Source organism: Gymnoscopelus braueri (assembly GCF_963280865.1).
Source record: "Gymnoscopelus braueri genome assembly, chromosome: 9".
In the NCBI taxonomy this organism is placed as follows: Eukaryota; Metazoa; Chordata; class Actinopteri; order Myctophiformes; family Myctophidae; genus Gymnoscopelus; species Gymnoscopelus braueri.
In genome coordinates this window covers 37,327,285-37,353,160 of record NC_137610.1, presented here as the reverse complement: position 1 = coordinate 37,353,160, position 25,876 = coordinate 37,327,285, and the positions used below count along the sequence as shown (strand labels likewise).

Below are 25,876 nucleotides of genomic sequence, written 5' to 3'. Positions count from 1 at the left end.
TTTTTTTAGATTTTTTTGTGGCTTTTCTACAGCAGACACGCAGCTGTGAGCTCTGGTGTGACGTCAACTCGCATTCCTTGAGTCAAGTCATCAATGCAATTGAAAAGAAAAAAACTTTTTTTATTATTTTATTTTATTTTTTATAATCAAATCGATTAATCGAATATTCGAATACTTATAGGTCGAATAATTCGAATGCTAAAAATCACTATTCGTGAATGCCCTACTATGTACTTTATGCAGTGCTGGGCAGATTTGTGTAATCTTTTGCTAAACGCAAATTTATAATGGACTATGAAAAATCGGACAGTATCTTGATCACATGACTCAAGAGGCTGAGTTGAAAAAACGTTGGGTGGAGGTTCTTCCTGGGGTGGGGTGGCCTACTGGAAGTGTGTGTTGCAAAGTTTCATGCAGCGGTGTCCACAGTCACACACACACGGACAGGAGCAAAAACGTAATCTCCGCCCCCCGGGAGTTCCGGCCTGGCGGAGATAATTACATCCAAAGTTGGCATACCTAAAATGTAGTTACTGTGATCAGCCTTTGGATGGCAGTATATCCTGTTGAAAATACAAAGAATTTGAATTAAAATCTTTCTCCGAACGATTAATCGATTATTCTGACCCATCACTAATTTGGAGTCCTACGTCATACAGTAGGTACGTCCTACTGTAGATGACTTACCTCAGAGGATGGCCACATGAAGTCCCAGATCCACACTGAAGCCCATGTGGATCCCTGGCGCCATATGATTAGATTTTTATGTAGCAGCTGGTGCCTTTCCCCACTCATACAGTATACTGTTTGATATTGTTGCTGTCGGGTGGAAACCTTGTATGTCCAAAACCGTTATTTTCACTACTTTTGTACGACATTCTTGTATGACGAAGTAGGACATTAGTTTACGTAAAAAAAATGTAATAATTGAAATATAGAGATACAAGGTTTCTGCCCGACAGCAACGATATCTTGGTTATGCCTTTCAGGTGTGTGTGTGCACTCACATCATGGTACTATGTTGTCCTTCTGTTTCTCGATACAGTATCTCTATGTTCCAGATCTCTTTTTCAGCTGCGGGGCGTTTAGAGGTGCACAAATGTGCGTGCACGCACAAACTCACATACACACACACGCCTGCGCACACACGCATACGCGATACACAGTATCTGAGTTACACACACAGCCCTTGGCTTGCTCATTTCTAATGAGCTAGCCATTGTTTAATCAATTAGCCTACTCTCAACACTTTCTCTATCTCTTGTACTCCGTCTCGGTATCTTAAACACGCGCGCGCGCACACACACACACACACACACACACACACACACACACACATACACACACACACACACACACACACACACACACACACACACACACACACACACACACACACACACACACACACACACACACACACACACACACACACACACACACACACACACACACACACACACACACACACACACATCTTTGTGCAGGGCGGGCGTATCATTATGTTGTCCAGTGTGAGAGCTTTAACAGTAATGTGTTGAGAGCACACTGGAGTCAGTGTGCACAGCCCCTATTGACTGCTAAAATATTGATGAAGGCTTTGTGTGTGTGTGTGTGTGTGTGTGTGTGTGTGTGTGTGTGTGTGTGTGTGTGTGTGTGTGTGTGTGTGTGTGTGTGTGTGTGTGTGTGTGTGTGTGTGTGCGAGCTAGAGAGAAAGAGAAAATACGTGTCCCAGAGAGGTTTTGCTGCAGAGAGGCCCAGGCTTACAATGAAAGAGGGGGGGGGGGACCAACCTATCGTTCAGTACAGTAGAAAGTCTGCAAATAGGAGTGCCCTAGCTGAATCATTTAGCAACTTCTATTTTTATACTGTATTTTTCTATTATTCTCCTTGCTGGTGCACGCTCTCTGCCACTCCTTTTTCTCTCTCTTTCTGTCTATCCCTCCCTCTTTTCTCTCTCTTTCTGTCTATCCCTCTCTCTTTTCTTCAGCCGTTTCTGTTCTTCTCTCCATAACCCATACAGCCCACACCCTCATAACAATGGAGGCTGTAGAGATGGAAAGATGGATGGAGTGTGGGAAATGAATGAATGGGAAATGAAGGTGGGAAATGAAGTGGAAGCACTGCAGCATGCTTCCATTCTGAACAACCAAGTACTACACACAGTGTTTCTCAAATTAGACCACGATCACGGATGACTCTGTGGTTTCAGGTACATTCGTATGAAGATCCCCAGTGTGGTGAAGAGATGAATGCACACTTACACTCAGGTGTAGCATGTAGCCCTTTCTTGATCACTTTTGGCTGGATAGATTTTCCTGTGTAGGGACACTAGTTATTCGGCTTCTCTTTTTTATTGATCCTTCTTTGCTCATTTTTTGGGCTCCTTCGCTCCATCTCTTTTCCATCTGTGCCTGACAGTTGGTTGAGCGAGGGGAGGGGGACCTCAGAGCCTGTGGTCTGTAGTTCTTTGTGGCAGTGAGACATTCACTGTCAAATTGGTCTTGATGCACTGAACTGCAAGGATCGGGCCTGATTCATGTCAGTCTTGTTAGATAGCGTGTTCATTGGCAGTCACTGGAGCTACAGTATATACGCTGCATTGTGAACCAGATGTAAGGAGACAGACTGGGGGAAATTAGGAGAGTAATGTTAGCCTCTGCAGTTCTAGCCAGAGCACTTAGCGTCGTTTACTATCCAGTGAGGATTGATCAGCTGTCCCTGTTCTCCAATGAATACTGGCATGGATGAGAATGGATGAGTAGGGGTAGAATACTGTCTCTGTTCTCTGGACATTAACTGCTGCGGGAATAATGGCATTAAAGCACTTGGAAGTGTAGGTCAGAGGAAGATAAATGCCAGTTCCACTATAGTCATTTCCAAGTCCCTGCAAAGTAAAATGGACTGAATGAAACACTGTAGGTTGGAAGGTGCTTGACTAAAATTGGGAAACATTTTGGTCAGTTGACTTGGCTCGCACAATATAAAAAAGTAAAAGGTAGACGTTTATTAATCCCGTGGGGAGAATTCATTTTCAGCGTCACCAAGCTTATGGCTGCTCAGATGGCCATGATGAGCGCTCGGGGGGAGCTGTTATGGGCTAAAGTGTCTTGCTCAGGGACACTTCAGTACATATATATCACACTGGGCATGCCAGGGGATGAACTGGTGACCTTCTGATTACCAGACAGCCTCTCTACCCACTAAGCCACTGGTTCTCAACCCTTTCAGGCCGTGACCCCCCAAAATAATCATATTTGAACTGGGGACCCCCCACCCTGACAAGCACTTGGAATTGTAGGAGTTGAGTCATTACATTTAGTTTGACTCAGTTCCACAGATAAATAGCCGATCAGCTATTTTACAATTTGGCCCATGTTTGAACAGTTTTTATAGTATAGTTTGTTGACCCCCTGGGGGTCCCGACCCACAGGTTGAGAACCACTGCACTAAGCTACAGTATCCTTTGACAACAATAACAGCATCTCAAATCAGTTTTGGAAACATCTTTTCAAAATCATGGTCCCCTGAGAAATAGTTTATAAACTACAGTGCAATTTTGGTAGTATAGCCTAATCAAATCTAATTAATACTGTCAATAGTCCCTTTTATACAGAGATCCAGAGAACAGTTTCATCAACTTGCGTCTGAGTGATGCTTTAGGTCAGGGGTCTTCAACCGGAGGTATTGCAGGTGGTCCCTGGCCATGCATTCAGAATTGTAGTTTTTTTTTTTTACTTTTACCTTTATTTGCTACTCTTGTTTCTTGTTTGTGAATAATTAACTTAAGTTGAATCTAACATTTCAAAAAGTCAAATGACCTCTTACGATGTAAACATCCGGAAAACCCATGGAATGGTGCATGAACCCCCCACCACTATTGTGTGGGGTGGGTCTATGATGGACCCACTGGACACAAAGGTGGTGGTCCCCAGGTTGCTCTTAGTCAGGATGGTGGTCCCTGGGTCAAAATCAGTTGACAACCCCTGCTTTAGGTGCTTTAGCTTTGACTAGCCATGCACATGACATGTATACCAGTCTTCAAACTCAAGGAAATCTTCTGTGTTGTATACAATACAACATGGTTATTATGTAATATAACAATGGCGGATTCGTGTGATCAAAGTATTTGTGCGATCAGAAATGCATTTGAGGAGAAACTGAAGAGAAGCTTTCAATGGTTCATGGCAGAAAGGTGTGCTGACCTTAGATGCCATAGAGGGAGACGTTTGGTTCTAATTCGCTCTGGTCTCTGAAAGAAGAATGTGGAGTGGAGTGTGTTCAAAACACATCACATCCCTGTCCTACCCTGCCATCTGTCCCTTTTACACAGTTGTTGATTCAGCTCTGTGACTACCGTTCCGTTGGCTCAACGGAAGAACAACAGTGCTCCCTCCATTCCGTGTCCGTACCTCTTGTACAGAACAGTGAGGCGGAATAATGTTGCAGCATTCCCACCTTGAACAGGCTGTGTTAAAGGGGCTAATGTCAACATTACTCACCATCTCCTTCCTCATGTTACCCAAGGGATGATGAACACACTAATAATTCATGCAAATGTGGCATTTCCATTCACTTCCTGCAGTATTCATGGTTTTGACAGTCAAAGTATCAATTAGGGAAAGCGATCATTGTCGCCACTCGCCACCTGTCTTAAGACGCAAATTAAATTATGGAAATGAGCAGATCATACAGAAAGCAATTAGTGGTGATTAAATAGACTGAGGCCATTCTGACCTCATCAGCATAGCCCAAGCTTGATTGTTATTGTTTGATTGTTAATATTGTTGTAATATTGTATTGTAATATTGTTAATATGTATGAGGGGATCATCAGATTATTTAGGAGGCTGCACTGTAAGTACTAATATTAAAGTTGAAGAGGGTGAGCCCTATTCAGGACCTTACTGGCTAAACCCCTATTTGATTAGGAGTGCGCAAGGGGCAAAAGTTCCCGTGCAAAAGTTGCTATTGAAACAGTAGGGACAACTTCTTGCGATAGGGATCTCTTATTTATAGCTTTCACACAAATGTGTCTCCACCCAATCCAGTTACATGAAGAACTGGAGAGGGGTGCTAACTCTATCATGGTAACATATACATTATAAAGGCACTCTCACCCAGGTGCTGGACAAACAGCGATGAACAGGAAAGAAATAAAGTCTGCAACACTCGTTATTTCTCAGCTCTGCTTGTTTATTGCTTGAAGCAATAAACAAGTGGAGCTGATAAGTAACCTGCCAACATGTACATTTTACACATAAGATATGAATACATGAACCCTATGACATGTTAAACCCAATAAACACACTCTCTTAAACAAACTAAGTACATAATAAGCATAACACTTGGCAGACACAGACGTGCCCGAGGCATCCTGGGTAATCTCTACAGCCAACTACGTATAGCCCCCACCCGAGGGGTTTCACTGTTTCACTGTCCCAGTACTGTTTCTTACCCCAGCAGAATGTCCTGGCGGTGCCAAGGCAGTCACTTCTATTTTCGGTCGAAGTATAAATCAGGCTTTACTGTATGGGATAAGGATAAGGATAATTCCTTTTTTAACAGGACGTTCATGAAAGTCCTTGCGGGCTTGTTTCCAATGAGGGCCTGTGAGCAATTAGGGGTTAAGAGTCTTGCTCAGGGACAAATTTCATTTCATCGACACATATGCTGGCGTGGCCTGGAATCGTACCTGGGGCAACCAGGGCCTCTGGCTCCCTAGGCGGGCTCACTAACCACTCAGCTATGGCCGCCCCCTGCATACAGTCTAGCACAAATCCCAGACTGGAATCAATTAGCTTTGTAGGTTTCAAATCCGGTCTACAGCGGATATGGTCACAGAGTGTCATTTGGCCCACAGTCCAGTATACTCCCTCAGCTTAGCAAATCGAGTCTATGTTCCAGAGGGGCGATGGCAGTTCCCTCGTTGTGCCGTCCTCCTGTGATATTGGCAGGGGAGAGGGAGGGCTGGAGGGTGTTGGAGATGGGCAATTATGTGCTACAGCAGGTACCCTGTTTCTCCAGTAGCACTCAGACCGCGAGTGTTGGCCTTTCCTCTGCTTTCCTTTCTGTGACTGGTGGGGGATATTGGAGACATGCTCTACTGGCTCTTCACTGCCTGTGTCATTGTTCCCCCAATTGGCGGAACAATCCCCTAGTCAGGCGCAGTCGAAGCCCGGCTGGTAACGCGAAATATGGCCTCTAGGGATGGGTGTCGTTAATGGTACTTATCAGGGCTGTTAACGATAGTCCACGCCATGATGTGAAACTAGAAAAATGTGCTCCTCAAAAACACATAAAAACATTCTCTTACCTTTAGGCATGCTGGGAAATCCTCCTCGAACTAACATCCTGCAATGGTACAGTAGGGTCCAGCTAAGCTTTATGAACAAACATTAAACCTTGCATTTCTTTATCAGTTGTAGCTTCCTATCTCAAGTGAGTTCATCCTAGGGTTCCCATATTTTCAGCCTCCCAAACCCGGACCCTTAAATCAATGTGCATGTTCGTGCACGCCCATTCATGCACGGTCACGCACACGCACACGCACATGTACTGTAGACGCACCACAGGTGTTGCATACAAGCAACGTCTGATTGATGTGCGTCAACGTTGACAGACACGCAATGCATTTTTCATGTTTTCTGATTCATTGGTTAGCAGTGTTTGAAAGAGAGACTAGTTTAGGATGTTGGATTAAACCCAGGTCTGAGAGCTCCATCTGCTTTGTTTGGCTACCAACTTTGCTAGCATCCTGTTTCTCATTCCAGTAGATGACAGCTCTCAAAACAATTCAAATGGCACTGGAGAACATACACTTTGGGAAATACACTGGGGGGTGGGACATGTGCCGTGTTGATATATTCCGCTTAGTTTTTTGCTTTTTAGCTAAAGCTTTCAGGCTTATTGCAGATTCCGAGCGGTTTCACAAAATAATTTTAATTGGCTCTTTTAGCAGGTGGAGATGAATAGTGGAAGCTCCCATGAGGGGATGGGGTGTGTGTGTGTGTGTGTGTGTGTGTGTGTGTGTGTGTGTGTGTGTGTGTGTGTGTGTGTGTGTGTGTGTGTGTGTGTGTGTGTGTGTGTGTGTGTGTGTGTGTGTGTGTGTGTGTGTGTGTGTGTGTGTGTGTGTGTGTGTGTGTGTGTGTGTGGGGGGCAGGGGGGGGGGGGGTAAAAAAAAGGCTAGAGGCATAAAACAAAAAGAGTCGAAAAAAGGGTGAATTCATTACGCATCACCTCCTCCCTGTCTGTCCTGCATACACAATAACTTTAATGAGACCCACTCATTATCTCCTTATTTATTCAATCTTGGATGTTTGGAGGTTTGGAGTGAACACACACACACACACACACACACACACACACACACACACACACACACACACACACACACAGGCACACACTGTATGCCCACACATGCCTGCGCACTGTGTGGTCTATTAAGGAATCTCACAGTGTTTCTGAGTGATCATTTCAGAACATTTCTGTTTTGTATTTGTTTGTCTCTTTCTCGCCTCGTACTCGCTTCTGTTCATATTATTTTCCACTTTTATATACGCTGTATTATTTTCTTGTTCCAACCCAAGCTAGCACCGCCCGCCTCTACTCCTCGAACCCCTCTGTTTTTCTTGATTGAACAAGATGAAGAAGATGTGTGTGTGCGTGGGGGTGAGGGAGTGAGGGGGTGGGAGTGGGGTGGGGGGGGAAGGTCTGCACACAGTGGCAGGGGAGACGGGGTTTTTAAGAGGAGGGAATCAAGATGAGCAGGAGGTACAGGGATGCAGAAAGAGAGAAGGGAGGAGGAGCTTCTGCAAGGATGCTGATGAATAGGAAGCCGGAGGTGTGGGGAGGGAGACTTATAGTAAAATATCTGGTTCAGTGAATGAGCACAATGGAATATCAAAGTGCAGTAGTGTGCCGGGCATTCATTATTTATTCATCATCACTTAAGGGTTCATGGGGTTCAAGATGGGGCCTGTGCAAAGCATGGCCACTTAAATAGGTGTTGCACAGTAATATAGAAGATATATACGTGATCAGATTTGAAGAGGAATTGCATCTTTGAGGGGCAATTGACCGAGGCAGCAGGGTCAATAAGCTCAGGGTCAATAAGGTCAATATGTGGTTCCGCCTGCCTATCTTCTTGTCTGGCTGTTTAAGGGATCAAGAATCAAGAAGGGTTTATTTGTCAATTACACATAGAGATACAAGCAAAATGTTGGTGGGACATGTTCCGCAGAGACTGCTGACAACAATTCAGCATAATATGTGTGCACATGTTGCAGCGTGCGTAGGTTAAAGTGTGTATCATCACCAAGTTGCGCCCCAGACTGAACTCTGCCGACACTGGCTGCTTTGGCCTCTAGAACCTTGTCATCAGGGTTACTGTTTCCCTGGTAACCAATAGTGTGATGCTGAAGACTGCCACAGGACCAAGGGGCTGGAGAAGGAGGAGACAAATATATAGGAGCAGAGGTGGAGAGGCCAGAATGGCTGCTAGAGGTGAGGCATGTTGTTTGGCATGCAGCCATACATCTTTCCTCTAACTACCATCATTATCTGAATGGATGGCAGCCATGAAGAGGAGAGTTGACTCCATGAGTGGAATGCTTTCAGACAGCGAGCCTTATTACAAGGCCTTCATCAGTCACCTTCAGTGATATTGCAGCATAGCCCTTCGGTATGATGTTTTTTGGCAGATTTAAGTCTCCATAGGGTTATTAACTGTCTGTCACCAATACAGGTTTTCTGGTTTGTAGACATTTACGGCTATATGATCTGACGTTTCATCAGAAGTAAACCGAGGTGTGTGTGTGTGTGTGTGTGTGTGTGTGTGTGTGTGTGTGTGTGTGTGTGTGTGTGTGTGTGTGTGTGTGTGTGTGTGTGTGTGTGTGTGTGTGTGTGTGTGTGTGTGTGTGTGTGTGTGTGTGTGTGTGTGTGTGTGTGTGTGTGTGTGTGTGGGGGTGTGTGTGTGGGGGTGTGTGTGTGTGTGTGTGTGTGTGTGTGTGTGTGTGTGTGTGTGTGTGTGTGTGTGTGTGTGTGTGTGTGTGTGTGTGAGTGAGTTGTTTATAGCTGCGGATAAAAAAGGATCTGAAGAGATAAGCTTGTGTGCTGGTGGTGAACAACACCCATTCCAGGGTGTTCAGCTGCTGTTGCACGGTGACTGCTCGTGGAGTCAGGCTGCTTTGGGCACTCCAGGAAAATTGAATGCGGCGTACCAAAGTGAAGCATTAATTTAAGAGGTTTTCTAGCTTGTCACAACTGTTTATATTCTCTGTTAGTAATTTATGTTTGCCATTTTTATCTGGTGGCCGAGATTTTTAAAATGCCATCACTGTCATCACTGAAAAATCACTTCACCCTTGGCTTCTCATTTGGGTAAAAAACAAACAAAGAGCCTTAATCCTTGTGAGTAACACAGTGTAGAATAATTTAACATAGATCTTTTTGAAACAATTGGAATTGTTTTACACTCCTTTACTCCTTTGGGTAGGGCATTCCACATTTTTGTTGTATAGCATGAGAAGGAGTTCATTCCCTTGTTTGTGCCAAATCTGTGTTGAACATGATCAGTGGAGCGATCATTACCTACATTAACTTTACCAGAAACGTTTTCTTCTCCATCTCTTGAGGTTGAAATAAACCCAATAGTGCAACAGAAGTGCACCGAGCGTGTAAGGCAAAATGTGGGCGGCTTTTATATGTCATCTGTACACAATTTCTCCTGTGTAGATATTATTCTGTTCCAGTTCCAGTTTCACTGGTCATGCTGTGTGGAGGCACACATAATGGTGGCATATCTAACCACTATCTGACTGTATCCTTTCTTCACAGTTCCCCACATCTCTTAATGATGCGATCATGAATAATTTGTGTGTGTGTGTGTGTGTGTGTGTGTGTGTGTGTGTGTGTGTGTGTGTGTGTGTGTGTGTGTGTGTGTGTGTGTGTGTGTGTGTGTGTGTGTGTGTGTGTGTGTGTGTGGTACATACTGTACACGCATCTTAGAAGGAAAGAAAGAGAGATTGAGTGAGAGAGAGAAAGAGACACACAGAGAGAGAAGAGAGATAGTGTTTGTATTATCAGCTGCGTGCGTTGACTGATGAGGTTACACCCAAAGCATGAATAATGCAGAGGAATGCAGGAGTGTGAGAGAGAAAAGAAAAGAGGGTGAGATGGATAAGACAGACAAGGGAACAGTTTTAGAGGACGATAGATAAATCTGTAGATAGATACTATAGATAGATAGATTGATAGATAGGTAGATGCACACATTCTGTTCACACATATCATTTATCAGCTATTGAGCGGATGTGAGAGCTTACATGAGCTTACAGTGAAAGATGAAGAGAAGCTTCTCTTTGTCACATGGCCAACAGCCACAGTATGCAGTTGAATATTCATACTCCTGCCATTCCACGATTCCCTGTTCTTGGTGTGGAATACCATGGCAGACGGAATGTGTTGTGATTTCTATCCAAATGGGACTTGATCCCAACCAGCCATGGTTTTGAAGACGCAGCGATGCCGATCTGGCAGGTTATTTATAACCTGCTTCTAAACATTTAGTTTGTTAGAGGAAGTTTAGCTACTTACTCTGGAGTCTCCCAGGGCTCTATACTAGTACCCATTATGTTTCCGCACTAGATCATTCAAATGTCAACCAAATTGTTCCGATTTTCACCACAGTAAAAACAATAGTACTTGTTTTCTGTGCGTACATAGACGTTTATGATGGTTTTTTTTCTGTTGAAAGGGGCAGGCATTAAGTGAGCTTGAAGCTAAAATACCTGTCCCCCATCCTGTTGAAAACGCCTATGGTGCACATACATGTTTGTGTACGTTAACGTGCAGGCACGATCATGTGCATACTGCATACATGAACAAACATGCGTGTTCATGTAATGGCCCGGTTTGGGTGTTTGAAGATACTAGGCCGATGCCCGTTGGGAACGATGCCTGTTGGGAACGCATGCTCCTACGGTTATGCAATACCCAGTGTACCTGTTGTCAGAGTACTTAGAACAGTACCCATTATTATTAGTACTTACTATGACGTCTATGACGTTGGTACTATGAGGTCATATTATTGGACATTTCTCAAGATATGCAGGGAAATGCGGTGAAGTGGGGCTCATGGACACGCCCACAGGCAGAGATAGATAGATAGATGAACAGCTGTTAGTAAACACTCCAAACAAACTCAGACCGCTTTGAAGGGAACCGTACTGAGTTTGGTGCCCGGTGCGGTTCGCTTGAACCGCGCATAATGTGAACACAAAGCGCTCCAGGTTCAATTTTGGTGGGAGCCGAGGGGAGTTCGCCTTTTGCCATTTTTACATAATCACTGAATAATTGCCCTTAAGAATGTAGTTATCTGCTTTGTTGGCTTGTGGGGCTATGATGGGCAAGTGTGTGCCATCAATAAATAGCCCCAGCACACTGGGGATGAACCCCCTTCTATACCTGAATCCATTGACGATGTCCCTCAAATCCTTCCCTCTTGGGACTCTGATGAAGCGTGACTTGAGTACATACTCTAGTGCAATGATGGAGACTGCTTCATAGGTTATCATGCAGGCAGTGGAGAGGCCTATACCGAAGAGGTGCGAGACGATTTTATGTTATGTTTTATGTTTTATGTTATGTTATAATTTATGTTAGTGGACAGCAGTGTTGGGCAATATTACTTAGGAAAGTAAATGTTTCTTATTACGTATTACTCCATTAAAAAGTAATAATATTACATCATCCTATAATTCTACAAAGCTCTGTGAGTGTGTGCGTCCCCAAAATCTATTCTGCCCGGTTCTCCTCAGTGCCTGGAGCAAATGATCTGTATTTGCACACAGCCATTGACCATCAGCATGTGCACGGAACACCGACGCCCGTTTTTCACTTTACCCAAATTCGAGCCGTTTAATAGCCTTTTTCCAAACCTCTGTTTAACTCTACGGCCGGAGTTTTTGACGTTACTGCGCATGCGTGGCCATGTGCGCATGGACGTGCAGCCACGTACGTGCTCATGCACGCACAGCCACGTACGTGCGCATGCACGTTTGTGGTCGCTGGCGACCGGGTTGCCAAATCATGTGCGTGAAACACGCGCGTGCGTCCCCAAAATCATACTTTGGGTGCTCATATCCCCCGACGGGTATGGTCTAGTTACTTATTACTTTGTATCAAGAGTAATATATTACATTACATATTATATTACTATATTACCTTTATTTTTACAGTTTTTCTTTTTATTGTTCCATATTGGAACAATAACTATCCTTACAGGAGGAGTCAAAAATCAACCAAACAGCAGAACTAAACACATTGAATAGCGACCTACAAGCTCAAATGCGTTGCGTCCACGACGTGTTGTGAACTTGTAGATCGGCTATTTTCGGTGCGCGACCCGTTGAAAGCGATTAGCCTATACTGCCCGCACAAAGTTTACAATGGCTCTTTGACTGATACAAACTTAAAATAATGACAATACTTCCAAGTGTTGAAACTCAGTATATGTATGTGTACATGGCTTCGTTTTTGAGCCAGGCAACACTACTTTGCGCAATGTTTCAGGTGAAATCTACCTATAATCCAAAGCAGCTACAGGACTGAGCTCACATGAATGACATAGTGTGAACAGAAAGAGGACTGAGGCTCCATCAGAGCTGAAGTGGACCTGAAAGAGAACTGAAGACAAAAATAAATGAGTCCCTTTTCTTTTCTTACTTCTTGGTCCACTTAAAAGCGGACTCAGTTCGATTAGTTTTAAACGGGACATAATGTGAAAGCACTTGTGTGCCTGACCGACTGAGTGACTGACTTTGCTGTGGGTAGAACTCAAGGCAAAACCCAATCTGAAACATACTGTACGGAGCCTTCAGATGTTATGCCAGTTTCAACAGCTTTCATGACAGCATGGAGGAGCACAAGAGAGACGGGGGATAAAGGGAGAGAGAGAAGGACGAAGGAAGTAGAGGGGGGCGGGGGTGTTAGGCAGTGGAGGAAAAGTGTGAAGGAGTTGAGGAGGAAGGAGATAAGAAGATGCAAAGCAAATGGTAGGTGGGTGGAGTGGAGGTGAGACCCAGCAGGGAGGTGAGAGGAAACACATGCTGGAAGTGGAAGGTTAAGAGAAAGAGAAAGTGAGGTAGAGATGGAGAGGGGGGAAGAGAGGGCGAAGGAGGGAGAGAGGGGAAAGAGAGGATGCTAAGAAAAGTAGATAGAAGAAATGCGTGTGTACGCGGCTATGCGCGCTCTCGTGCGTGTGTGTGTGTCTCAGTTAAGAGTCTTGCTAATGGGGCAGTACTGTATGTGTCTCCAGAGGCAGCAGCAGATTCTTCACAGTCCACCTATAGGAAAGCTCTAAAACACACACACACACACACACACAGACACACGCACGCACGCACGCACACGCACGCACGCGCACACGCACACGCACACGCACACGCACACACATTTCCATTCATAGTAATCATCAGTAGTGTCCTAAAAAAAATGAGGCAGCCAAGGATAGACCGCTGGGGGACTCCAGTCAATGAAGTACAGTATGTAGGATTTTAAGTGGTTAACTTAGCATTAACAATGCTAAGTCACGAACAACTGAGACTGGATACCTTTGAAGGCCAGGGAGGAGAAAGCTAGAGAAAGATAGAGAATGACGTTCAAATTGAATATGTTTCTTAGACACTACTCTGCTCAGATACGATTTTCTGCAAATTGCTAAGGTGGTGTTGCTAAGAAACATTGAACAGTTGCTAGGAGACTGTGTTAATTGGCTCATGTGTGAAGCCGCGCCAGAATTGTGGGGTTTTGGAAAAAGTAGCAGGCTTGGAGGGAGTTCGTGGCCCCCCCCAAACATCAAAACACCTCTTATCTGAGCACATAGGGGACCTGCGAGACGAAGCCAACATTTAAGTTCAGTGTAAAAGAACAGCTCTACGTTATACTCAACTTCTCTGAAATGAACACAGCCGCTTAACCCATTAATACCTGAGTCTGATTCTAAAAATGTCTTTTAAATCCTAACAAACGTATGTTTTCAAACTTTTTCATGTCAAGGACCCCCCAAAATTATATGTATTCGGCCACCGACCCCCATCTCAAAATATTTAGTTCCAGAGACCCCGAGAAGCAAAGATTTGAGTTAAAAATGTTCCCTTTAAAAATATATATATGAAAAGCACAACTTTTCAAGATTTTTCAAAAATAGCAGATCAAGCTCATGGCTCAAGTGACACGCTATGAGCTTATATATCTGCAAATATAGTTAAAGTGGTTAAAATCAAAGATTACACATGATGCTTTCCCAGTTGTAAAGAAAACAATAAAGATGGAGTATTAAAAAAAGCATTCAGTCTCCAGGCCTCCAGGGACCAAACCTTGGTAGTGAGGAAAAGAACATCCTGGGAAGATTGGAGTGGTTGTTTAACAAGTGTTTAAGACGGCACATTTTGTTTCTAGAGCCTGGAGTAGAAGACAATCCCAGCTTTTCAAGTAGGTTCATGTCAGGTCTCCTGTCAAGATGTGAATTAACAGGACCAATAGGGCATAGCAGTGGCGGCCATTTTGTGGTGCCACAGATAGAAAACCCATTCAAAAATATTTATATACATTATTTTAAGCCTGGAACCAAGCCACCATTTGATTCTGTGTCAATTTTTTTTTGAATATTTAATTATATTATATACCATATTTAATAAATACCCTTTTATTGGTTTTCAAATATGTTTTGACACAGAATCAAATGTTTTATGGTCATGATTCACCAGGAGCCTGGATGGCTTGTTTCCAGGCTTAAAATTCTTTATATAAATATTTTTAGAAATCTCTATGGGAAAAATTGACGTTTTAGTCAAAAAATCCTGCCTGAAGTTGAGTTGAAACCAGAGCATGTGAGCGGAGTAGAGCGGTGAGAAACGAGGCTGTTCTCACACTCCGCTCCACCGCTCAAAGAAATTCCCAGCTGCTCCACTCCAAATCGTTCACAGAGATATCCCCCCAACAGCAGGAGAAAGCCCTGGAGGCAAATGTCAAAGTGCGTTTGAGTGCTAACTGTGCTATATAGGTAGGTATGGTGTCTTTTTAGGCCATCCCGGGAGATACCTCTGCCATGGTTCCCATTTCCAATTGAACCTTTGCATTGGATTTTGGATAAATTAAGAAAACTAGACCATACCCGTCGGGGATATGAGCACCCGGATTTGGCGACCCGGGAGTCAGCGAACAGAAAAACGCGAATAAACAGCTGACATTTGGGGAAAGCGAAAAACGGGCTCTGGTGTTCCGTGCACATGGTAATGGTCAATGGCTGTGTGCAAATGCAGATCAATTGCTCCAGCCACTGAGGAGAACCGGTCAGAAGAGATTTTGACTCACGTACCACAAACTCCATACTGCACAAGAATTTTACTCTGTTCCATTAGTGGACATCATTAGCGTACACAGTAAAATCCTGGGTTTTGATTCAACTCCTTTATGGGTCCATTTCTACGGCGTGGTACCTAGGGTCCGAGATTTCTAGAAGAGGGGGTCTGTCTGTCCATTGGTGTGTGTGTCAGCGTTTGTCTGTATGCACAGCTAATCTCGTAAACCGTTTGACCGATCAGTGCCAGCTTCCAGTTGGCCCTGAATATTTTACACTTATTGTGAATATATATTTTTATTTTTTTAATACTTTTCACATTTTGTGAATCCCTCCCATATGCACTTGGGTTAAGACTCAAAAATAGCAGATCTACAAGCTCATAGCGTGGCACGAAGTGACACGCTATGAGCTTATATATCTGCTATTTTTGAAAAGCCAAAGTATAAAACAGTGGTTAAAGTGATTCAAATCTAAAATGACACAGATGCTTTCCCGGTTTTAATGTGTTAAATTAACACCGTGTTACTGTGTGGGGAAAGTTTGCTCTGCTGAGAGATTCATCTTAAGCAAAGCCTGGTAGTGACAGTGATTAAGGGAATTAGCGGTGGATCAATTCCAGCACTTGAGCTTTTAACTGTCCTCCGTCTCCTGTCAGTCCGGCTCCGGGATCACGGTCTCCTTCCACACGGCAACGGTTAACACTGTATCTCACTGTACAATAGGTCTGGACAATTAAGCCGAAAATATATCCAAACCGATTTTTGGAACCAATACCCGACTTAATCTTGCTCATGTACGTACAGTATGTTAATCGAATAATCGAGAAGCAGGGTTTTCTTTTTATTGTTTTTATAATCGACTAAATCGATTAGTCTGATTAACCACTTTACCCTGTATTATACTTTGTTGTACAATGGTGGCATACAAACATAGTGAAAATAGCCGATCTACAAGCTCACAACGAGACGTGCTGTGAGCTTGTAGATCTTCTATTTTCACGATTTCTTTTCCTTCTCATTAATCGTAATTGAGGTAAACGTTTGAAATAATCGTGCTATTGATTTGAAGCCATGTCACCCAGCCCTACTGTACTGTACATTGCCTTTGCTGCCTCCCCAGATATTCATCTTGATTGGAAGGATTGGATTATTTGGATTATGTGACACTACAGTTCTTGATTGAAACCAACAGATCTAACAATAGGACACTCTTTTAGTCTGTATGGGAGGGGTTGTCCTGCATTTCCCGCAGGATGGAAACACTCGCTGTTATCCAATACATTGTCGTGATGTATTACTACATGCAGAGTGTGATGGATGGCCTCACAGGCTGGTGGATTGATCTCTAGCCTCTCAGTTAGTGAAGATGAATGGAATTAGCTGATATTAGATCACGTCTCAGTAGAAATGGTAAAAAAGCACATTACAAATCCATCACTCGATTGTTTTTGTTATATTTAGCCATCGCCATTCTACCATTGTAACAGGGTTGCACTTTTGACGGTTTCAGTTGTATTTTTGCTGCGTGTGTGCATGCGTGCGTGCGTTGTACTTGAATGTCATATCATCTGTATTATTCGCCCAAATAGCTTAGCTGAAACAATGTAAACACGGTTGTGCTAACGATTCAAGGTCAGGTCTTAAATGACCGGATGTAACTTTTCAGGCCCCGTCAGCAGCATCAAATGAGCATCGCTTCCCTCTAAAAGTTTAACTATGCATATAGAGCACATAACCCAAAATCTGCATATCGTTTTTGGTGGGTATGGATGGACTAGTAATAATAAATAGGAAAGTAAACATATTGCATACCACAACTTGGTATCACACAGCATGAGTTTAAGTTAACAACTGGGGGAGTTAAGGTGTCCAATAATTGGACCCCAGATACTTTCAAATGTTTTGGGGTGAGGGATGGAGAATATGATGAAATATAACTATACTGAGAGATTTAGTTTTAATCTCATCTTGAACAGATGAGCGCACCGCCCTTATCTTTTCCTTATCACAGAAGCATTGTGTGAACACCATATGACTAAATGTGACACCAACGACTAGGTTGTATTTAATGTGGTTGATCTACAAGTTGAAGCTTGTTCTACATTTGTTCTGCAGAAGCAGCATCAACTATAAAATGTTAATGTGGAAGCAATCAAAAAAGGTAGTTAGAAGCTGTCTGCAAACATGGCATGTCCCATCTGTTTCAAAAATAAGGGTTGTCGCATATTTTTGGGGAAGGAATGGTTTTATACTGTGGACTCTAATTGTTGTAAAGCTTCTGAGCACATAAAACTGTCAATACTAGCAAAAGGGAGTTCTTAAGCAACAGCTGTAACACAAATGAAACTTTTGCTCCGGATGGTCATAGTGGCACACACGTCACACGTGCCCTTGTATACGCACACACACTTTCTATCTCTCCCCCCCCCCCCCCATACACACACACACACACACACACACACACACACACACACACACACACACACACACACACACACACACACACACACACACACACACACACACACACACACACACACACACACACACACACACACAGACAATACAGTCCAACTGTGTTTTAGGCAAAGCCTTGATTTATAAGAAAGAATTAAAAAGATTGAGAGGTAAAGTAGTAGGAATAAAAATAATTGATGCCCTACAAATAGGCAATATCGACCCTCTCTCCTCTTCCACTCTGACAGCAGTGTACTGTACTGTAGATCTCTTGAACCCCACACCTCCTTATCACACAATAGAGCCGTGTTCCCCAAACCTTTTCAGCTCTTGACCCAAAATGGAACTTTAAAACGGTACACAAATATGTTATTAATTAACCATTTAAGCCCTATTTCTAAAAACAGCATATTTACTCACGACCCATCAAATCTGGTCTGCGACCCAAAAAACATTGTTGGGAACGACTGCAATAGAGTAGTCAGAGTTAACCTCTTTTCCCTCTCTTCTGCCTCTCTCCCTCCATCACTGCAGTTGTAGTAGTGATGTAGATGTACGATTTCATCTCTCCCTTCCATTCTTCCTCCATCACAGAAAAACACTCCCTCCCTTTCTGATTTAATCTATCTCCTTTCCACTTTCTTCTCCTTCTCTACCCCCTTAATCATCTGCTCCCCCACCACCTCCCTTAACCCCCCCTCTCTCTCTCTCTCTCTCTCTTTCTCTCTAGGGTGTTGAAGGTGTAATCACTGATTACCACCTTCTGTAAACCACTGCCACCTATAATCAGTAATCACTGATCTGTGCGTGTGTGTGCACGTGCGGTCGTGCGCATGTGTGTGCGTGTGCGTGCGTGCGTGTGTGTGCACACGTGCAAGTGTGCACACAATTTACTAAGTGAAAATGTTTGTGTGTGTGTGTCTGTGTGCAAAGTTTACAAACAAACACACACAAATGCTACACACACACACACACACACACACACACACACACACACACACACACACACACACACACACACACACACACATCAACACATCAACAAACACACAAAGGCTTATTGACCCTGCCGCCTCGGTCAATTGCCCCTCACAGATGCAATTTCTCTTCAAATCTGATCTCGTATATATCTTGTCAGCTCCACTGTGTAATAACAGAAGTGATTGAAGCTGACAATAGGCCATTCTGCAGCCCAAGGTGTTTTATCGCAGGCTATTTCAAATGAAGCCTGGGTTATCTTTAAAAAAAATATATATATATATATAGACGTACAATATACTGCATGGATAATGAAATCGTAAATTATAATGTGATGATTTCTGTAGTGCTCTTTCATCATTCAGACCTATGTGGATGCAGAAACTGAAAAACAAAATAAACAATAGAGGTAATCATGAGGTCATTTCTAAAGCTCCGGAGAGGGTTTTTCCATTTCCACAGGGTCAGTGATCTGTGTGAATTATAGATCACAGCGTTCTATCCTTGGTTTGTTGCCAGTCCCGCGGGGGAACTGCAGTGTAGAGATGGGGATTACATGATGGACACATAGTGTAATGGAGGCAGACCCACAGGCGCACTACACCTTCACAGATGTGGTGCACATGCATGTGCATGCATACGTACATGCACGTGCATACTAGGGATGGGACAAGAACCGTTATTATCGTGATAAAAAAACGCTCACGATAATCGTATCGTAGAGATTTTCATTTATCGTGAAATTGTCCTCCGTCATACACTAGGATGAATTAGCGTTTGTTGAGCTGCAAATTCAGTACCACTTAAACCCTCTATACTTGATAAAACAAACCTGTAAAGAACGCATTTGGTACGCTCTTATTTCACACTACACAAATTGATTTGCAGAAAAAAGCAGATCTATAAGCTCACGTTGCAACGCGTCGTGAGCTTGTAGATCGGCTATTTTTTGTCAACGTTCCCCCCAGAATAGGGATGCTGGGGGTTCAAGTGGTTAACAAAAGTGGCATTTTAGGTTTTAAGCATATTTTGATTATCGCGATAATATCGTTATCATAATTAATTTGCCGAAAATAATTATGACATGTCATTTTCATATCGTCCCATCCCTAACTGCATACCCACTTTCTCTATCAATTTCTCTTGGAACAATTGCAACCTGTATCTAGATAAGATCTAGATCTCTGTCTGAGCTTAAAGGAACAATTGTGTCTATCAAGATTGATGATATGAGCGAGTGTGTGTAATCCCAGAGTTGAGTTACACCTCTCACCTCACTCACACACTCACGCACACGTGCACACGTGCACACACACGCACGTCACTTATGCCATATGGGGTAGTTTGGAGTCCAGGGCTCTATACCAGTGTCTTCTCTGTTTTCTGTTATCGTGGGGAAAGCTTCCGCAGGAAAATAGCAGATCGACAAGCTTAAACACATACATACAGTGCACATTAGAACAGATAGCAGTATTTGCAGATTTAATTTCCAGATGTGATTACATGAATATTTCAACGTGCTCATAATGAACTCATTATAACTCACTGTATTATGTGCTTGTTATGCCTCGCAGGGCACTTCAAATAAGTGCTGGCCAAAATTAATATTCCTCATGTCTGTTTATTCAGACTTATATTCCACTTTGCCCGTGGTAATTGAATCACAGCTTGATATTCATTGGAGTGTTGTCAGTTCTTAACCCTTTAAGACCTGAACGCATCTGTGTCACTTTAGATTTCTTTGGCTATTCAAAAATAGCAGATATACAAGCTCATAGCGCGGCACCGAGTGCCGCGCTACAAGCTTGTAGATCTGCTATTTTTGAAAAATCTTGAAAAAATATTTTTCAGATTTTTTTCAAAAAACTGTTGAGATTTAGATTTTTTTTAAGAATGGCCTCAGGTCTTAATGGGTTAAATCAGCACTTCCGCTGTACAATTATTCTTGATGTCCGGCTGTATTTCAAATGTATACATTATGTACTCATTGATTTACAGATGGATCTAATCATGGTAGTGCTGACAGGAACAACTGGACTGCTCTGCACATCAGATTCTTATTAGGCTTTATCTGTGTGTGTGTGTGTGTGTGTGTGTGTGTGTGTGTGTGTGTGTGTGTGTGTGTGTGTGTGTGTGTGTGTGTGTGTGTGTGTGTGTGTGTGTGTGTGTGTGTGTGTGTGTGTGTGTGTGTGTGTGTGTGTGTGTGTGTGCGTGCGTGCGTGCGTGCGTGCGTGCGTGCGTGCGTGCGTGCGTGCGTGCGTGCGTGCGTGCGTGCGTGCGTGCGTGCGTGCGTGCGTGCGTGCGTGCGTGCGTGCGTGCGTGCGTGCGTGCGTGCGTGCGTGCGTGCGTGCGTGCGTGCGTGCGTGCGTGCGTGCGTGCGTGCGTGCGTGCGTGCGTGCGTGCGTGCGTGCGTCTCCTGTAAGCGGGGCACATACAAGTCAGTATGCACAGGTGTGTGTATGGGCATTACACAAAAGTAATTGACTGTAATAATGAAAGTCAATATGGCTTCCTGTGTGTTCCTGCTTCTCGTGGGAGCCTTTGTCTTTGATTAGTGAGCAGCAGAGAAGGGCTGAGTGCACAGGAACTTTAATTGTCCCCCTGAATCATTGTGCCGTGACTTCTGACAATAAAGCTGACCTAGCCGAATGGATCTACACTGTGGAGTACATACATATTCCACTACAGGGCCCTGTTGACAGTAAAGTCTCTTAAAGTTTACTTCCTGGTTATTCGTGTGGGTGATTGTTGGCCATAGAATTGTTTAAGACCCGAGTGAAACTTGAATCTATGGTTTGGCTCTCTGAATATAACTACAGTATAAGGATGTCACAACAATATTATGCAGTGCTGCCAGCATACATTAAATAGTGTAACTTCAGTTCCACTTGTAGTCAATACATCTAAGTTGTGGATAATGGAGTCGCCTACCTGCGTGTGGTACATCTTGCTCTGCTGGACATTTACTGCAGCTGAATATTAGAGTTGTTGCAAGGGTTCCACCACCATTTGAAGCACTTCAAAGGCTTTCACAATTTCTCAAAGAAGGACTCCAATATTCATGCTCAGTGGAGCAGGTCCATGGTTTGTCCCTGGAGGACTTCATTAAAGGGGAATAAAAGCCTTATTAGCAGCAATGCAGCTGCAGCTAATACAATTAATAATTGGTGTTGACTACTGTCAATGCTTGCACATTTGCACGTCTAAATCTAACACATTATTGTGTTAGATTTATGCTAGATTTACTAAATGTGACCGCTGTTGAGTTTGAGTTTTATTTATTAGCACATAAAAAGAGTTAAAAACAGAAAGAAAATACAGAACCATATTGTGCAGGAGAAGTTTAAAAGTCCAATGGCTTATAGAGATCTTCCCCTATAATTGTAAAATCACAAAAATATAAAAACTAGACCATACCCGTAGGGGGATATGAGCACCCAAAGTGTGCAGTTTGGCTTATGCGCTGTGAACAGACAGTTTATCAGAGATGGAAAGTGAGTTTGTACTCTGTAGTGTGTACACACACATCCCGTCGCCGCGTCGTGGAGGCACAGAACACACGCAAACACCCGCGCATATACACATCTAACAGCCAGAGCCGTCCCCCGTCGCCAACACACACACACGTGCGCGCGAGCCGTCGCGCACACACACACACACACACACACACACACACACACACACACACACACACACACACACACACACACACACGCACACACACACACACACACACACACACACACCCCACGGTACATCCTCATGCGGCCAGAGCCGTGCCCCGTCGCGAACACACACACACGGGCGTCCCACGAACACAAACAATGTACATTCTGACACGTGCCTCCCCAACGTGCATGCGCACGTGCGTGTCCGCGCATACAGGGCCGCGGTCCCGAGTTGTGGTGCGATCATCTCCCCCCCCCCCCCCAGTAAATACCAGTAGTACTGTCAAGAGATATGCATACATACTGTACATACCTACATCATACACTACAACCACCTACCCACCTGCCTACACACCTACAGTACATACATACTGTACACGTACGTACATGCATACATGCATACATACATGCATGCATACATACATACATACATACATACATAGTGGCCCTCATTTATCAACGCAGCGTATAAACCGGCTTATATTTTTCCATATATTCGGCGTACACCAACGTCAAAGTCACATTTATCAACGGATCCTACACAGCCAATCCTGGCGTACATCAGGTCGGAGCTTTGATAAATCTCACGTCTGAAAACGAGCGTCATTTAAATAACACGCCCTTAAATATTCTCAAAACGCCCCGATTTTACGACATGAAGAAGAATCAGAATACGACCAAAGACATCAAAAGCCAATAAGAAAGAGTTTCCCCCGATCGCCTCGCCTCGCTGCCTGTCAAGTCACACACACACACACACACACGCCCAACTGTGTCTTTCATGTAATCCGTAGCGGTACAATCTTTGTCACTTAGGCTTGTAGCCTACATGAATGACATATTATGATACCAATCACATCGCCATGAATGGAATACGTTTGTATATTAATTTATTTAACCCATACCGAGCAGTGCACAAGCAGTCATGTAGGATATTCCCCGTGAGACTCGGACGGGCGGCAGTCATTCCGCGGCAGTGATTCCGCCACGTTAATAAGAGATTGGAGCGTCGGGTTTATATCCTTAACCCAGCCAGGTTGTAGACTTCGTAACTCTCTATGACATAACTCCATAACATAGGACAAGTTACTGTAAGTTTGTACACCTCACTGTCCATGAAAAGATCGTCGGCAGTCCCGACCGCAGGACTCCCGAGTCCCGACGCAAAAGCGCTCGTATATTTTGAAAATAGCAGATCTACAAGCTCACAACGCGTCGCGATGCGACCCGTTTTTGAGCTTGCAGATCTGCTATTTTAAAATAGCCAATGCAACTGAATGACTGTTAAAGCAGTTTGTTTAAATTACTTTATAAAATGTTATATTTTCACAGGGATTAATTATTAGTGTGTAGATATACATTTAGGAGTGGATTATGTGTCCAGATGCCTGTCAGACAGTCAGACAATGCTGCTCCGCAGGTCTAGAATGGAATAAACGGGCGCAGCCAACGTCAACAACTGGTCTCGACCAGACGTGAGATCTCAGTGTACGGTAGGATGAAGCCCACGTCAGGATATATTGATAAATGCCGAAAGGTGCGGTGATCTCGCTCTACGCCCATTATTTGGGCTGCACCGCGTTGATAAATGAGGCTGTGTTTAAAACTGAACTATATAAAACAACTGTGCTGTGGAAACATTCTGAGACAAATGGATGGATGGATCATTAAAAGTTTCATACTGTATGAGGGCCATACAAGGAAGAACGTTCAGTTTGTCAGTGTGAACACCCCATTGTACAGGACTGATTGATAATGACAACTGTAACGTTTTATTGTTCAACAGGCAATTTTGGAAAGTAATGCTGTTGTTGCATTTTGTTAAGCCCAGGTGGCCAACATCTCAGTGTGACTGCATGAGTTTTACTGCTGAATCTGAAACAACATCCGGTTATATTGCCAAATCAAACTCTTAAGAGCGCTTCTTGAGAGCACTTAGGCTCTCCCCAAAAGGAAAAAAAACACAAACAAAAAAACAATCAAATGAAAGTGTGAGGAGGGACATTTCAAGTGCTTTTCTGTGACATGTAAAACACAATGAAAGCAAAAATAAAACGTTTCTCTTGTTCTCTCCCTTGCATATCATTGCCCCACCCCCCAACTTCCTTATCCCGCTTCAGGTATATGAGCGAGGGACCAACGTGGAACAGTTTGTGACTCGTTTCTTGCTGAAGGAATCGGCCAATCAGATTCAGTCCCTACTGAACTCTGTGGAGAGTGCTGTGGATGCAATTGATGAGCAGCATAGCCAATCAGGGTGAGCATTAATACTGTGTCATACTGTTAAGCACAGATGCATTCATGTGCTTGTGAATACGTGTACTGTAGTCGTGTACAGTATTTGTACAGTATGCGCTAGTGTGTGGTGTGTGCGCATGTGCATCTGGGTATTATGTTTAGAACCCCGGAGTGTCACCAGTCTGCCTGGGCAGTCTTTCCAGTATGAGTCTCTACTGTTTACATTGACTATCACACACACACACACACACACACACACACACACACACACACACACACACACACACACACACACACACACACACACACACACACACACACACACACACACACCAGTATACCGCTTCTTCTTACCCGCCTCATTTTCAAGCTCTGCAGCATCTCTCATTTCTCTCTCCTATCCCTTGTGCGCCCTTTCGTCATCCCATTTTCCACATCATGTTGTCCTTCCAAATCCTTAAGGCATCCATCCCCCATCTGTATTCCTTGTGCTCTTCCCTTCCAATAAACCACATCCCCCTCTCTGTTTCTCTCTAGTCACTACCCCCCCAAGAGTAGCCCACAGGTGCCAGAGAGGCGTTTTGACAATGTTGTCCCCGACTACCCACCTAACAACAGAGTTACTGCCAAGGATGCAAGGAACATCAATATGGCTTCAGGTGAGAAACAGGCACACCATAGTGTCATAATACATTCATGCACATGTGCGCGCGCACACACACACACACACACACACACACACACACACACACACACACACACACACACACACACACACACACACACACACACACACACACACACACACACACACACACACACACACATTCCGTTGATTCAAAACAGAATACAGCTAAAAGAAAGCCTGAAAGGTAGATTAGATGCCACAGAATGTCCCTACTTATCTGTGCAGTAGTTACACCATGCTCTGCAAAAACAAGCAACATCAATACTGCTGTAGCTGAACATTTTAAAAATGAATGTAAGCATAGTGCTCTCACACCCTCACACACAGGAAAAGGGAAAAAAAAAATTAATTTGAGGAGGGAGATGGGCAGCCTCTTTCTGTATTAAATCCTGCATAATATCTTGGACAAGATTAAATGCCTGTCTCCTGGAGAGCACGCCTGTTGGGTTCAGTGCTTTTCATATATAATTTCATATTGTGTTTAT

At 43.7% G+C, this 25,876-nt stretch overlaps 1 protein-coding gene across 2 annotated transcripts in view; it reads left to right on the top strand.

The window, feature by feature from the left end:
- necab2 (N-terminal EF-hand calcium binding protein 2) overlaps positions 1-25,876 on the top strand; it is a gene marked incomplete at its 5' end in the record, with an annotated part of 144,101 nt that overhangs the window by 52,962 nt on the left and 65,263 nt on the right. For both annotated transcript variants that reach the window (XM_080438689.1, XM_080438688.1), the window contains 2 exons: positions 24,586-24,722; positions 25,241-25,362. In XM_080438689.1, the coding sequence (XP_080294815.1) occupies positions 24,586-24,722; positions 25,241-25,362 (259 nt within the window). The remainder of the gene's footprint in view (positions 1-24,585; positions 24,723-25,240; positions 25,363-25,876) is intronic.